Consider the following 14,885-nt stretch of genomic DNA (forward strand, 5'->3'; position numbering starts at 1 on the left):
CCATTCCAGCATTTGAAACTCTTGATAAAATGTTAAGCTTTCTGTTACTTAAAATTAAATATACTATTCTTATATAAAAAGATAAGCTCTAGAAACGGAAAAGTTTTAATATTTTCCCAATTAAGCCTCTTATAGTCTAAGGTTAGACCATAATTATTATAGACGTATACAGTGATTTGGGAACATTTTGTAGTAATGATCCATCTCTAACAAATAACTGATGCGCGACTACATGTACAGTGCTGCCACAATTTAAAAGCTGAATGTAAAAATTGAACTAGAAAATGTACTAGATTGTACCAACTTCAAACAAATTTTATAAAATTATAGAAAGATGTATAAACATAAGTTTAAATTAAATTTTTTTTTCCAAAAATGTTATAGACTGTGTCAATTATTATTTTAAGGATGAAAAATTTATATAAAGTTTACCGATAAAATTAGCAATGTAGTACAAAAATCTCACGATCTATATATAAATCAACTTGGCTCTGTTTTCTAAATATTGTTACAATCTAGTACAATTTCTAGTTTATTTTATTAAACGAAAATATAAAATAACTTTATATTTGCGAACGCAGGGAAAATGTATTAGAAAAAAGGAAAAATGTACTAGCGTATAAAATACACTAAAATGTACTAAAATTGTACAATTGTACTAGCTCTGGCATCACTGTACATGTAGCAGATTTTGTAGTTATTTAAAAACAGTCGACGCGTATGATGTGCCATTTGAAATAAAATTTTAATGACATTAATATGACATGTTAGAAATGATTGTTTAATTTATTCTTTTGCACATATTTACCTAAATTTTTAGTACAATAATCAACTAACATGGCAGAAGAAGAGGCTGCAGAAGTAGAAGAACAACCACAGGAAGAACCAACAGAGGAAGCACCACCGCCCGTTGAAGAAGCACCACCTCCTAAAGTCGGTCAAGATCCAATGAATACGGAATTTCTGTATTATAGCGCAGCTTTGAGAGTTCTAGGACCAACATTAACCCACGAAAAAGATAGAAAATTGATTATACCGTGGGTGAAGAAATTATTTAGACCAGAATACCATAGCTCTAAATTGAAAGAAAAAAGAAACAGATATCTAGCTTATTTGTGTTGTTCTCTACTTCTGGATCAGGCTATCGGTCCATTTGGCTCGATTCCTCCGGAGGGTGCTTTATTAAACTGCAACCAACTCGAAGAATTGAAAGTAACCCAAGCCGAATGGGAGACAGATAACATGTGGCAAGATTCGTTATCGGGACTACCGGATGATTTTCAAATGCTGGAATGCAGTGTACATGCTACTCCTCAAGAATGTAAAGATGATCATGCATTGGATAAGATATTAGATCAGGAGTTTCAGTTTTATTTGTATATATCTCGACCTTACGCTTATTTGATAAGAAATGGAAGCGATCGCACTCGAGTAGCTGCTTGGTTACAAATGTTATGTTCAATACATGGAAACGACTGCTGTTCCAGTATGAAAGCTATCAGAAATGACTACATGATGGCTTTTCTCGGTTATCTACAAGACTTGAGATCAGTAGGACCATTCGCTGATTTGCCCAGCTGGAAAACTCTACCACCTTTAGCCGAAGCAGCGAAAGCTGCAGCAGAAAATAAACCCATAACTGATCCTACCGGTGCTGAAGCTAATGAGTTCCTGATGAACCAGCCAGTTCCTGAAGATGGCGCGTTTTGTTATATTGCCCTGACAGGAGATTTGGTAACTAGTAATTTATTACCCGGTTAAACGTTTAGTTAAACAACAAAATTCAAAACTTGTACTCCATGTATATAATGAAAATTTTTAAATAAAATCACGTTTGTGTATATGTTTACGAAACCTTGTATAAAATTTTAGTGGTTCCAATATGATCGAGGCAAAAACACTGACACATTTATTTATTAAAATAATAAAATATTTACAAGAATTTACAGTTTTTCCAGATAATTTTCCTCACTAGTTACACATTTTCACCACATCTTTGGAAGCTATTGGATGCCGGTATCGAAGAATTCCTTGGGCTACTCGTTGGTGTTACTTCTTGATCTTTGAGGGTTTCTTTCAGTAGTTCAAACATGTGGTAGTCGCAGGGTGATGAGTCCGGACTGTCGGGGATATGCTCTAGGATCTTCCATCTCAGTTCTGATATTGTATCAAGCGTGAGACGTTTGGTATGAGGACAGGCGTTATCTTGGAGAAGAATCAACCTTCACGCTGGAATGCTTCTCCATTTCAAGCGATAAGAGGGTTTCACAGGTGTTTTGAGAAAGTTAGAGTAGTATGCAGCTTTTATGGAACGTTCTGTACGCACCAAGTCAACGTACAGCGGTCCCATCGATTTGACTAACGCCCATTCCTTCATATTCCTCATCTCTTTAGACGACACCTTGATTTCGGGAGCCCCCCTCCGCCTCGTATATATAGGGATGGTGATTCTTTACAAAAAAGGTCGATTTTCGAATCGTAATCTGATGAATCGATTAAAAAAAATCGAGGTCTAAAAGATCGATTCCTAAAAATTCGATGTTTTTTTAAGATTATATTTACCATGTAAATATAAATTAAATTTATGGTAAACAAGTAAAATACCATAATAAACAATCTCTGAGATCTCTTATCAGTAAAAACAGGAATTTTATAGTTCAGGGAATTCGATATTAACAATTATTTTTATTTCCATATCAAAGTATCAGAGCAATATAGACGAAGATATTTATTTTCTTAATGTATTTGTTACATTAAAAAGTTAAGGAAAAAGATAATATAGCTTATAGTATCCAATGCTTAATATTTAAACTTTTTAAAAACAACATCCTGCAAGTCTACTGGGATCCCAGCGTATTAATCACTTGCCGACATGGTGAAAAAAGGCAACAGATGATCTCTCGAGTTTTTTTTTGTTCTTGCCAGTGAAGAATACAGGGAAACTAAGCACAAAGCCATCTTGCGAGTTTTTGAGTAATTAAACCAATAACCGACAACATCGTAATCTTACTAAAACATTCAGCTAATTGTAAATAATTTTATGGTTTTCAAAAAAAATGTCGATTTTCAAAGGTGTAATATCGATAAATTGAATCGATTCAATAACATAATAATCAATAGCATATCGATTTAATAAATCGATTTATTTGGTGCGACGAATCGATTTCAGATCAGTTCAGAACAGTTTACGAACCCATCAAGCCGTTATTTTTCTATAAAGTTCTTGAGCGCATTAAACATGAAATTCATAGTCAGCTCTGTCAGGTAAATTATCAGTTTCCAAAAGGTCGTGATAGTGACCGTCCCTCATCACTGATGACCTTGTTGAATTTGTATGACAGCACGTGATGGAGAACTGTCGTTTCACGAGTACGAGGTTGAGCAGCCATTTTTCTCAGATATCGTAATTCTTGTAGCTTGAGCTTATCTGTCTGACGTTAGTTCCATTCACATGCGTCAGAGGGATACAAATGTCTCACATATATTATGTAATACTTCTATATGTACAGTTTTTGTAATTGGAAGCTGTTCCGACTGAGGAAAACAGAATGGCAACGATTTCTCTAACCTCCGAGGTTCCAGCTCGGTTCTGCGCATTCTCAAGCATGCGCAATATAGATAAAGTGTCTCGAACGAGAGAGAAAATGAATATTGTCTGCACCGTAACGTAGGGACGTTTTTTCCTATACCAACTGTCCATATAAGAGTATTACATATATGATGTCTCAGTTCTAATGGTGGCTATGTTGAAAAATGGCTAAAACTTTGCTATACTTGTTGCCGATGAATATGGTCCTTAATTTCTGGGTGTGCCCCGTATATTCGTTGTATACTAAAATAAACTTTTATGGTGAATGGTGAGTATTATCTCCACTTTCCAGTACAATATATTAAATCTAACCAAAACTATCACTTACTACACTAAAATATGAATAAATCATTGAAATATTTTTAGCACCTTCTACTGTTTTATCCATTTTTTGTCACTTAAATGATTTATTAACACAAGTGTTCCAACTTCTCATTGTTTACAAGTAATCAACATATTTGCTACATATCTCTTACATAACAAACATTGCTTCATCATAATATTTCTTATTATGTCCCTATATTAAAAATATGTTTAAAACAAATAATAAATACCCACAGTAGACAAAGCAAATTTACAAGAATTTCAAATTTCTATAGCAACAATAAACATTGTACAAATCGTTCAAAGTACAACAAACATTTCTTGTAAGAAAACAATGTATATCAAGAGAATTATGAAACGTTCGGCGATTAAATAGCTATTATCGTTATTCATTGGGGACAGAAAATGCAAACACGTGAACATTTTTTTAAATGCGTGATTGAAGTGTCTAAAAATATACAGTATCTATATCAAAAACCGTTTTTAGTTATTTATTCATAATATCATATAAAGAGAAATTAAAGCAAACACATTTTCTGTGCTTATATTAAATTAAAAAGAATGTAATTCCAAAATATCCTTGACTCTTCTTTTCAATAGAATAACTACTGAAAGAGAAATAAAATAATAATAAGAGATTTTATTTAGTTGCATAAGTAGAAATATTGATATCACAAAGACATACTGAATACTCCAACACTCACAATTACACTGTCGGACGCGCAGTCTCTGAAGACGATAACTTGGTTATCGAAACGCGCATCAGACAGTGTAATTGTGAGTGTTGGTGAAGTGGTGGAATAAACAGTGAATAAAAATACATAAAAGATAAAAATGATCTAGATTTTAATCTCAAATTCCTCTTTATACCTTTTAAAAATCCTTGAATCTCCTTCAATTTTATTATAGAATATCGACCGGGAGAAAAAGAAAACAAAATTTCATTTAGTTGTGTTGTGATATTAGTTCGTAATATTCAAACAGTAAATATATTTAATTTAATAATAGATGAGAAAATAAATATAAAAGTATGCAGCCAAAATTAAAACTAAAATTTCTCGGTGGTAATTTTTTTTATTTATGCAATAAATTAAGGATAATTATGAATTACTGGTAACCCAATAGAAATTTCCTGTATGGTTAGGTTAATACAATACAATAATACCACCAATACAGATTGACCTGACGCATAAGAATTAAAGTAAGAAGTTAAAATTTGACGAACTCTTAAGTTTAATTTAAATTTCAAGTTACTGTTAATTTTCTGCATGAGCTTCAAGTACCGTTTCAATGTATTTCAATTAGTAATTTAATTTATTAGTTTATTGTTTAATTTCCATTTATGGCTGCATAAACACTTCTTAATCGATACAAATATTTTACCAGATAATACTCTACCCACAGAATTTACCTCTAAGATGAGTATGGTATGTTCTGTGACTCTTTATAAAAAGAGCCTCTAGTATTTGGAAGAGAAACGAATAGATGTCATGAAAGATTGACATGGAACTTTGAAATATAGAATAATTATGTGATCTATGACAATAATGCAGTCGCCAGCTGCTCATAATAAGCGATGGAGTTGAGATACATTTTTAATGCAATTCGCAGGCGAAGTGTAAACACACTACATTTGCTTGGGATACGAGAAACAATGTTAGCATTTCTAACGCAATTCGTGCTGTGCATAACACATACGTACTAGTCGAATTGTCATATTTCGCTTTTTGATTTCAAACAATCTGATGTAGTGATTTTATCGTAGAGTGCTTTGTAATTGTATACAAATTGAAGAAGAAATTCGTCGTTTATTTTTGTACCAATCTTAAATCAAAAGACATACCACTTCACCCGCGAATTGCATTAGAAATGTACCCTTAGGTGACATGATGTTTTTAAATAGTCTAGTAAATAAAATTTAAAATGTCAAGGTCGTTGGGAAGTGGAAAAAAATTCAATTCTGATTGAATATAACGTTTAATGTACTTAATATGGTTAACAATGTTGTTTTTTATACAGTTTTCTGTACTTGTGACTTGAAAATGCTTAAATTTTTATAACTTGGAAATTTAAATCGCACTATTGTACAAAACTTATTTACTTACGTTGTTGTTTCCTAAACACTTCAAATTATTAGCAGATTTATTATTAGCACAAAATGAACGACAAGCAACCACATAAAACCAAACCGTAAGAGTCATATAATATACAATTATATGATTTTTACATTTTTATATTTACCGCTATAAAAACAAGGCTCTTGAGAACCGTCAATTGTATGTCAAAATTATGAAAATAATTTATCTATGAACCCTACTGTCAACTGTGACGACTGCGAACTGTTGTAGTAAAGTAAAGATTGTATGGTATAATAATAAAAATATTGCGTCTGATATTATGGCTGCAGCTTTAGGCCGAATCACGAATTTAACAAAAACCCAAGTTGGTAAGTTTATTCTTATATATTCACAAATTTCAAACTCATACTCGACATGTCTGTTTTCGTTATATAATTCAGTAATTTCTGTTGGTTTAGGTCAATATATTCCAGCAATATGCAATAACCAAATAGTATTTTACTCTGCACCTCCAGCGGGTACTCCTCCTCCGCAAACTAAAACTAAATTTGGACCCCTTGCTGATGAGGATAGAATTTTCACTAATCTTTATGGAAGGCATGATTGGAGACTAAAAGGGTCGATGAAAAGGGGTGATTGGTATAAAACCAAAGAGATTCTACTTAAAGGAGCAGACTGGATAATAAGTATGCAAATCATCAAGCAATATTTCACAATATTGCAAATTTAATAATCTATCGAATAGAAATGAAATATAATTATTTAATACTTGATTATAATAAAAAAAATTTGTAGATGAAGTTAAAGTTTCTGGTCTTAGAGGTCGAGGAGGAGCTGGTTTTCCATCAGGTATGAAATGGTCATTCATGAATAAACCAGGGGATGGTAGGCCTAAGTACCTTGTAGTCAATGCTGATGAAGGAGAACCAGGTACTTGTAAAGATAGAGAAATCATGAGGCATGACCCTCATAAACTTGTGGAAGGATGTTTGATAGCTGGAAGAGCTATGGGAGCTAAAGCAGCCTATATTTATATTAGAGGAGAATTTTATAATGAAGCATCCAATATGCAAGTAGCAATTGCAGAAGTTAGTGCAACTTCATAAAATATGCTCTTCAATAGTTGTAATAACAAAAATCTTAACAATTTTCAGGCTTATCAAGCAGGATTCTTGGGTAAAAATGCTTGTGGTTCAGGTTATGATTTTGATGTATTCATGCATAGAGGTGCAGGTGCATACATATGTGGAGAAGAAACTGCTTTAATTGAATCTATTGAAGGTAAACAAGGAAAGCCACGATTGAAGCCCCCATTCCCAGCAGATGTTGGTGTGTTTGGATGTCCTACAACAGTTACAAATGTGGAGACTGTCGCTGTTTCACCTGTAAGTAATTCCAATTTTGTTACTGTGAAATTAATTTACTTGAATTTTAGATTCTTGTAAACTGTATAATATAAATTCAAAACTTAACTGTAAATTTTAAGAGATTACTTGTAGATAATGTAATTATATGCCCTACTTTCAATAGGACAGTCCTGCTTACAGTCTGACTCTTCCCTAAACCACTAAGAAAAAATTGTTCCTATTTTGCAAAAAAACGAATTTACAAGAGAGTGTCTCAATGGTTAATTTGGCGAGGGATCATCATCACCAGCGACTTTCTCTATCCTCAAATGCGTTCCTTTCCAGTCTCTTTTAAGGACCATCTAGTTTGCTGCACCAATCTTTGTAGCATCTTCAGAGACTTTATCTCTCCATCTTTGCCTTGGTCTCCCTCTGCCTCAACTGCCCCTTGGTATGGCATTAAAGTTCTTTTTGGTGCTATATGCCCATCTTGATTGTTGTTATTATGTAAAGCTCAAAGTTTTATCTATGTCTCCAGAAGTTATTTTCTTGGACAGCCGTACAATTTTTTCTCAGTATCATTCTATTGAATAGTAGTTGATAGTAACTTTTCATCAGTTTTCTGTTAGGGTCCAGATTTCTGAGCCATTAATTAAAATTGGTACAATTAAGGTCTTATAGATTCAATCTTTAAACTTCTTGAGAGTATAGGGATATTTTTATGCAGGATATGCAGGTTTCATGAAATGGCTCTAATATAGGAAAAAGGAAATTTGGTTGGTGAATAGTTTCACCAGGTTACTAAAGGAAAATTGCAGAATAACTGCAACAATAACTATTTAAGAATTTATTCTAAAAATGTATTAATTCAGTACAGAAGAGTTTTTAAATGAACAAAATTAACTTTGAGCTTATGTAGGTAAAGGTAAAGGATGTAATGGATTTGCTAATCACTTAAAGCTAAAAAATAAAATTTTCTGATAAGTTTATTTCCCATTTCTAAGTTTGTGTAAGATAAAAAAATCACTGAATGATAGAACACAATTAAATAGTACGGTTTTAGTTATTCTTAACAGGTCTTCTGTTCTTTAGTTGTTTGCTCTCTTTAACCTAACTATGTAAAGGAAAATGGTCTTGAATTTCATATACATTTATTTTTTCAATTCCAGACAATTTGTAGAAGAGGTGGTGCATGGTTTGCTTCTTTTGGTAGAACCCGTAATTCTGGCACAAAATTATTTAATATATCTGGTCATGTTAACCGTCCGTGTACAGTAGAAGAAGAAATGAGTATACCTTTAAAAGAACTTATCGAATTACATGCTGGAGGTGTTACCGGAGGTTGGGACAATCTTTTGGCTATTATTCCTGGCGGATCATCAACTCCTTTAATACCAAAAAAGTAAGTTATCAAATATTGAGAAAATATATCTATGGATTCCTTTGACTACCAGTTAATGTGTAGATGAAATACTCATCAAGTATCTAGGGGGTCTAATTTCTAATAACATAATCTAGTTGTATAATTGTGTTCCTAAAATGTGTGGAAGAATAGTAGTTGTAGTTTCCTTATAGTTTTTTCTAGAAATGTCTCTTCTGATGAATTATGAGTAAACCTATTTTCCATTATTTTAGGGTTTGTGAAGATGTATTGATGGACTTTGATGGTTTGGTTGCTGCTCAAACCAGTTTGGGAACAGCTGCGATTATAGTCATGAATAAACAAACCGATATAGTTAGGGCAATTGCTAGGCTTATTATGTTTTACAAACATGAGTCATGTGGACAATGCACACCATGTAGAGAAGGTAAACAGCATTAATATATTATATAATCTTGTTTTAAAAACTTGTTCACTCAGATATATTTTTATATAATAAATGAATAGATATTCTTGATGAATTAGATTCATGTTTACTTAGATTATGATGACGTAGATTCAACTGTGTTCATCATATTACCTCTTCGGATGAAAACTGTATAATCTCAAAGTATATAAGATGGTATTTTCAAAAGTCCTCAGTAGATATTTAATGCCAGTGTCACTTCCAGCGGCGATTTATGGAACTATCTTTCTTTGTCACTATTCTAGAGAAAATGTGTGCACTTCTGAGCAATTCTGTATGAATTTTCGACATCTGAAAAGGCGATATGCCACTGGATGATTCTAAGCTTAGTTTAGTTATAATCAATATGGCAATATTAGTTAGTATGGGCAACATCGACCTAGATTGGTCCATTGTGTTACCCTTTATTTTTCACAATTTGGAAACTGAATTATCTAACTAACCACCTTCCTATCTTTTTTCCTTTTATATCTTCTTTCTAAGCATTTCGAATCTAAAATAAAATTGTTTACTTTTTCTAGGTAGAACACCAGTAGAGCAGATAGTAGATTGTCTCTTTGTGATAGTTGTACATTATCACTTGTAATTTCTGGAGTCTGGGGTCAAAAGGTCCGGTGATCACTCCAATGATCTTCTGAATTGAATATTATCTTTTCTGTTTCCTCTTCTTTCATCTTTGGACAAATCACTCTAGATATTGTGCGATCTCTTTTGTCTGACCATAAAATATAAAATAAAATCTTGATGTTAGGTTAGGTTACTATCTCTTTGGCACCATCTTTTCTACTTGCACTTTGTGAAAGTCTATCTGCTCCACTATGTGAAACTATCCATATGTAATGAACAGCATGGTTTTTATCCTGGTAGATCTACGGTCTCGAATTTAATGTGCTTAAATCAGTTTAAGACAGCACAATTGGATAGCGGTGGTCAGGTTGATGTCATCTATAAAGATTTTTCCAAAGTTTTTGATTACTTGTATGATTGCATTCCTCTGATCAAGGTATCCAACATTGGTTTAACTGATACATTTACCAACTTTCTTTAGGTCATACCTAACGGATAGAAAACTTACAGTTACTTACCATGGTTTTAACTCCATAGAAACAGAAAATTTTTACCATTCTTTAACTTTCTCTTTATTCGTATTTGGAAGAGTAATCATAGAATTCTAGAACTGCTTACTTTTTTTTCGTATTTTTGTGTGTATATTTTTTACACTTCATCTAAATGTACCATTGTTTATTTGTACTTTACAATTTACAACATTAATTGTTCAATTTGTTAACTCTTATGTATGTCTTTTCCACCTTTTAATTGGCCTTAGGACTGTAGAGTGGTGTAAATAAATAAATAAATAGAATGTTTGTTCACGTCAACTTTTTTATTTATTCTAGGTGTAAATTGGATGAACAAAATGATCTATAGATTCGTTGATGGCAACGCCAAACCCGAAGAAATCGATATGTTATGGGAAATTAGTAAACAAGTTGAAGGTCATTCGATTTGTGCTCTCGCAGATGGTGCTGCTTGGCCAGTACAAGGTCTTATAAGACATTTTAGACCAGAATTAGAAGAAAGAATGAGGAAATTCCACGATAAGAAAAGAGCTGCAGTTAGTTCATAATTACATAGGATACAAAAACAATTTTTTCCTGGATTTTCAAAACTTGCAAATATCGAAGAAATATATTTACAACAGAGCTTTGTATATATGTCAATTTTATGTTAAGTAAAGTGGAGGTTCACAAGTTATTATTTGTACATCAATAATTTTAATATGAAGGAACATTGAAGACATACGATCCACTGGTATATTGAAATATAAATGCAGTTTTATCAACTGTTGAATATTTACCTGTCCTAATTCAACCTTGATTGAATTTAAATTAATTTTCAAAAGTTGAAACTTCTTAATACAATTTTAGAATTTGTTGAAATTGATTTCTGATATGAGTTATGGGGAAAATGGCAAAAAAAAGTGAAAATAATTCTTTATTACACATGGAAATTATAAAAAATTTAGCTAAAACAGAAAATGATAACATACATTGTTTGTAAAACTTATATATATACACCATGGTGCATATTTACAAGACTTCTGTGATTCCGAACAATACTTTTCTACTCCTGTATCTAAAACATGATTACACACTTATAAATATGAAAGGCTGCTGTCTCACTAATCTTTATCAACAGAAAAGCTAACACAGTAAGGTTGGTATAAAACGTGGACATGAATTCCTATGTCTACATAAGCAAAATAATTTTTTTATTAAAAATTCAGAAAATTTATATTTAACATCTTAAAATACTCCTGGAACGCCTGGTTTGACATTAGGGTCTTTCCTGAAAAGAAAATACGTTTGTATATATTTTGATTTATACTGTAAGGTCAAAATTGATTTGAAATAAATGATTTATTAAAATCAAAATCAAGAAAAAATATACGAAAATATCTAGTGAAAATTGGAGAACTATCATGACATTAACATTAGACTAAAAATCAAGAAAAAATTGACAAAAAAATCTATTAAAACTAGGAGAACTAACATTACATCAACACATTTGGTCTTGGTTTCGATAATGAATTGAGCAAAACTTTATGTTACAGTACTATAGAAAAAAATACCAAAAAATAAAGATACTTACTCATTGATCCATAAAACACATCAAAGTTGCAGAAAAAAAGAAAATATCAGTTATTAAAACAGTACAAATATGAAAAACTCATTTATTTCGACCCATATTTAAAAAAAATCAAATTATGTATTCACCAAACCAATAGTCAACTAATTAAATTTTTTTGACATTTAGTATAAAAGATTAAAAGTTAGATTTAACTGACATGATTTAATTAGTAATTTACCAAAACTGCTTTTTAAAAAACACTTTTTCCTATTACCTTAAATTTAAAAGCTACCTTAAATCTACCTAATTTTACATTTCTTCCTATTACTATCCTAGTACCTTGGTAATTGATTTTGTAGTTTACTTTTTCATATTTTCTTTATGATGAAGTCTTTATTTTAAAGTAACTTCCAAAGCAAAAAAATATGATTATTATTATCTAATAAAAATAAACTTACGATGAAACTTCTTCATTTCCACCATCAAATTCTAATTTAACATCTTCATTGAGACCTTCGACATCAACTTCAGACTCTGCTGCATTCAACATATTCAGTGTAACTTCGGATTTTATCATTGGTTGTTGTACATTCACATTCTAGTAATAAACATTGAAATGTAATGGGAAATTCAAGCTAGGTTTGCAAAATGTTCAAATGGTTAAATATGTTTTTCATGAAAATATAACTGCATTTTGAAGTTAAGCACATTTAAATTGTTATAATGTTTTATAATTCTGATTTTTTATAATAGCGGTGACAGTTAAATTTTTATATTACTAAATATTTATTAGGTACACATGTGTCTATGCATCTAAAGATGTGATAACTTTTATTCCTGTGGACATCAACAGTAATTTACCAGCTTCATAAACTCATTTTTACCCAGATATTTTGTATCTATTAGTTTCTTCTATTGTCTACTTTTTCCTTATTTTTCCGCACTAAATATAACTCACAAGAAGAAATAGTTGAGATCTGTAACAACGCAGTCTTCTTCAGGTAAGTTCCCTTTTTTTGTAAAAGCATAATATGTCTCGGGTTTCTATTCAGTACTTTTACTGCTTGTTTTCGTTTTATGTGGAAACTTGTAATGAATTTCAATATATTAAATTGAGTGTTATTTTAAGATTCTCCACTTTTTCTTGATGTTTAGAATAAGCTGATGTTAGTTGAAAGTCTTTCATCTCACCATCATTGCTGCAGAATTCAATTTATTTATTAAACCTGTAGACATAGTGAAGTTGTAGCAATGTCCACCTTTTGAAACTAGGTTTTTTGTTAAGAGATGTTTCAGCAGAGTTTTGTTAAGATTTATTTGTGAAAACACTTGTTCAGTATTAGCACTGGAATGCCATAAAGTTGAACTTCTGGCAATTGTTAATAGTTTACACATAAATATAGATGACATACACATTTAGGGAAATATGTTATGGGTTCCCAGTCTGATTCTTGAATTGAGGAACGGCATTCCCTACATGATCTGCATTATTAAACATGAAATCGTGAGATTTGGCATCCCTGAAAGGAATCTTTGCTAATCAGGGCCAAATCTAATCTTCTCCATATGAATAAGGTCTTCATCCAAATCACAAAAACGCAACGAATATAAATCAAATCAATATATATTGTAGATTTGAAAGTTAAGGCAATAATTTAATTTTATTTCCAACAATATTTTGGAAGATGTTTATGGGTATAGCAAATAATATTTGTATAATTATTAAAAAGTACATCTATTTTTTTATTGTAGTTCTGTGGATATATCCATATCTTTTATATTATCAACAATAAATTCCAACAAGTTAAAATTCATTCAGTTAATAATTACCTGTTGTAACTGAACTGATGATAATGTCTGATTCACCTGCCTCACTGGTAATCCAGCATCCTCAAAAGCCTTCTTCTTCAAAGCAGTCCTAATTTGTGATCTGATATTAATAATAAAAAGTTATAACTTCGATTCAGAAGAAATTAAGATATATGACTTACACTGTCCGCCTTTTTATATGATCACTAATTTGATTTAAGCCATCTGAAAATTGCTTCACTACTTGGCGCAACATCTCAATTTCTTCATCAGTCCACTTTCTATACAATATAATAACATTAACAATTCCCAATGAAAAAAAAAGAAAACAGCTTATTAATTATAAACTGTGATTTTTAACATTGAAGTAATAATTTATGATTAATATCAATTTTACTACATGTTCATCATGTATTTAAACCTATTCCAAAAACTCGAGGAAGGAACTTACCCTGTTGGAGATTCTGCATTAGGATGCAACTGCATAGTTAAATCACCTAATTTGTTAAATGCTTGGCCGGCAGCTGTAAATATTTCTCCAACCTAAAATAATTGTAAAGTTGTATTACAACCACAATTGATTAAGTTATAAAAACAACTACCTTGCTGGCTGAACTCATTTTTTAAATTAAATACTTATAACGGTTAGACAAAAAAGTCTATTTTAAAATAACAATTCCATAAGAAAATACAGTGAGATGTAAATATATCACTTCAACAATCACAAGCATTTGCCTTTTTCTAAGTAACTTCTACAGCTGTCAGCATATATAAAACTACAAAATTAAATTGAGGTTATTTGTGTTATTAAAAAGAGAAGAAAATGCTCAAAGCACATTTCGGAAAACTCAATCATGATCTGATTGCTCGGAAGCTAGCCCACTGTTGGTCGGAAACTAACAAGGTAGTAATCATATGATAGCTTCCTTTTTGTTAGACCAGTGGGTAAATGCGATTAACTGACGGGATGTTTCGTTTGTTTTTCTTTTTTTGAACTTTAAAAATTAGTAATGTCCTTTATATGGTTGTCTACGATTAGTTCTCATGAACAGCATAATTGATAGGTTACCGAGGTTTACGGCTTTTATACTTTTCGGTATTTCAACATAATTGGTAGTACACTTTAGTGTACAATTATTAAACATCTATATGTTATATAAGAAAATAGATTACATGAAAAAATCAACGCCCAAAGAGTTAAAAAAAATTGAAGATTTTTGTAGATCTTGTTTTACATTGGAAATTTTGTTTTGGTCTAGGA

The 14,885-nt window shown here is 31.3% G+C and overlaps 3 protein-coding genes across 4 annotated transcripts; 2 read left to right on the forward strand and 1 right to left on the reverse strand.

The window, feature by feature from the left end:
- The first annotated feature begins 710 nt into the window (after window positions 1-710).
- On the forward strand, window positions 711-1,841 carry LOC130899915 (uncharacterized). Its single transcript, XM_057810097.1, has one exon. The coding sequence runs from the start codon at window positions 838-840 to the stop codon at window positions 1,759-1,761; it is 924 nt and encodes a 307-aa protein (XP_057666080.1). The 5' UTR covers window positions 711-837; the 3' UTR covers window positions 1,762-1,841.
- Window positions 1,842-6,068: 4,227 nt separating this feature from the next.
- On the forward strand, window positions 6,069-11,027 carry LOC130900348 (NADH dehydrogenase [ubiquinone] flavoprotein 1, mitochondrial). The gene is made up of 7 exons (XM_057810894.1): window positions 6,069-6,359; window positions 6,450-6,677; window positions 6,787-7,079; window positions 7,146-7,376; window positions 8,507-8,739; window positions 8,973-9,145; window positions 10,582-11,027. Exons 1-7 carry the CDS (start codon window positions 6,311-6,313, stop codon window positions 10,809-10,811), a joined length of 1,437 nt encoding a protein of 478 aa, XP_057666877.1. The 5' UTR covers window positions 6,069-6,310; the 3' UTR covers window positions 10,812-11,027.
- Window positions 10,550-14,401, reverse strand: LOC130900349 (chromatin complexes subunit BAP18). Of its 2 annotated transcripts, none has more exons than XM_057810895.1 (6): window positions 14,227-14,401; window positions 14,076-14,167; window positions 13,807-13,905; window positions 13,646-13,745; window positions 12,274-12,413; window positions 10,550-11,533 (listed from the first exon to the last, which is right to left on the reverse strand). In XM_057810895.1, exons 1-6 carry the CDS (start codon window positions 14,242-14,244, stop codon window positions 11,491-11,493), a joined length of 492 nt encoding a protein of 163 aa, XP_057666878.1. In that variant the 5' UTR covers window positions 14,245-14,401; the 3' UTR covers window positions 10,550-11,490. The 2 variants fall into 2 exon arrangements, with proteins under 2 accessions (XP_057666878.1, XP_057666879.1); XM_057810896.1 differs by having other exon boundaries at window positions 11,436-11,528; window positions 14,227-14,395.
- Window positions 14,402-14,885: the final 484 nt, after the last annotated feature.

The sequence above is a fragment of the Diorhabda carinulata genome, chromosome 12, assembly GCF_026250575.1.
Source record: "Diorhabda carinulata isolate Delta chromosome 12, icDioCari1.1, whole genome shotgun sequence".
Classification (NCBI taxonomy): Eukaryota; Metazoa; Arthropoda; class Insecta; order Coleoptera; family Chrysomelidae; genus Diorhabda; species Diorhabda carinulata.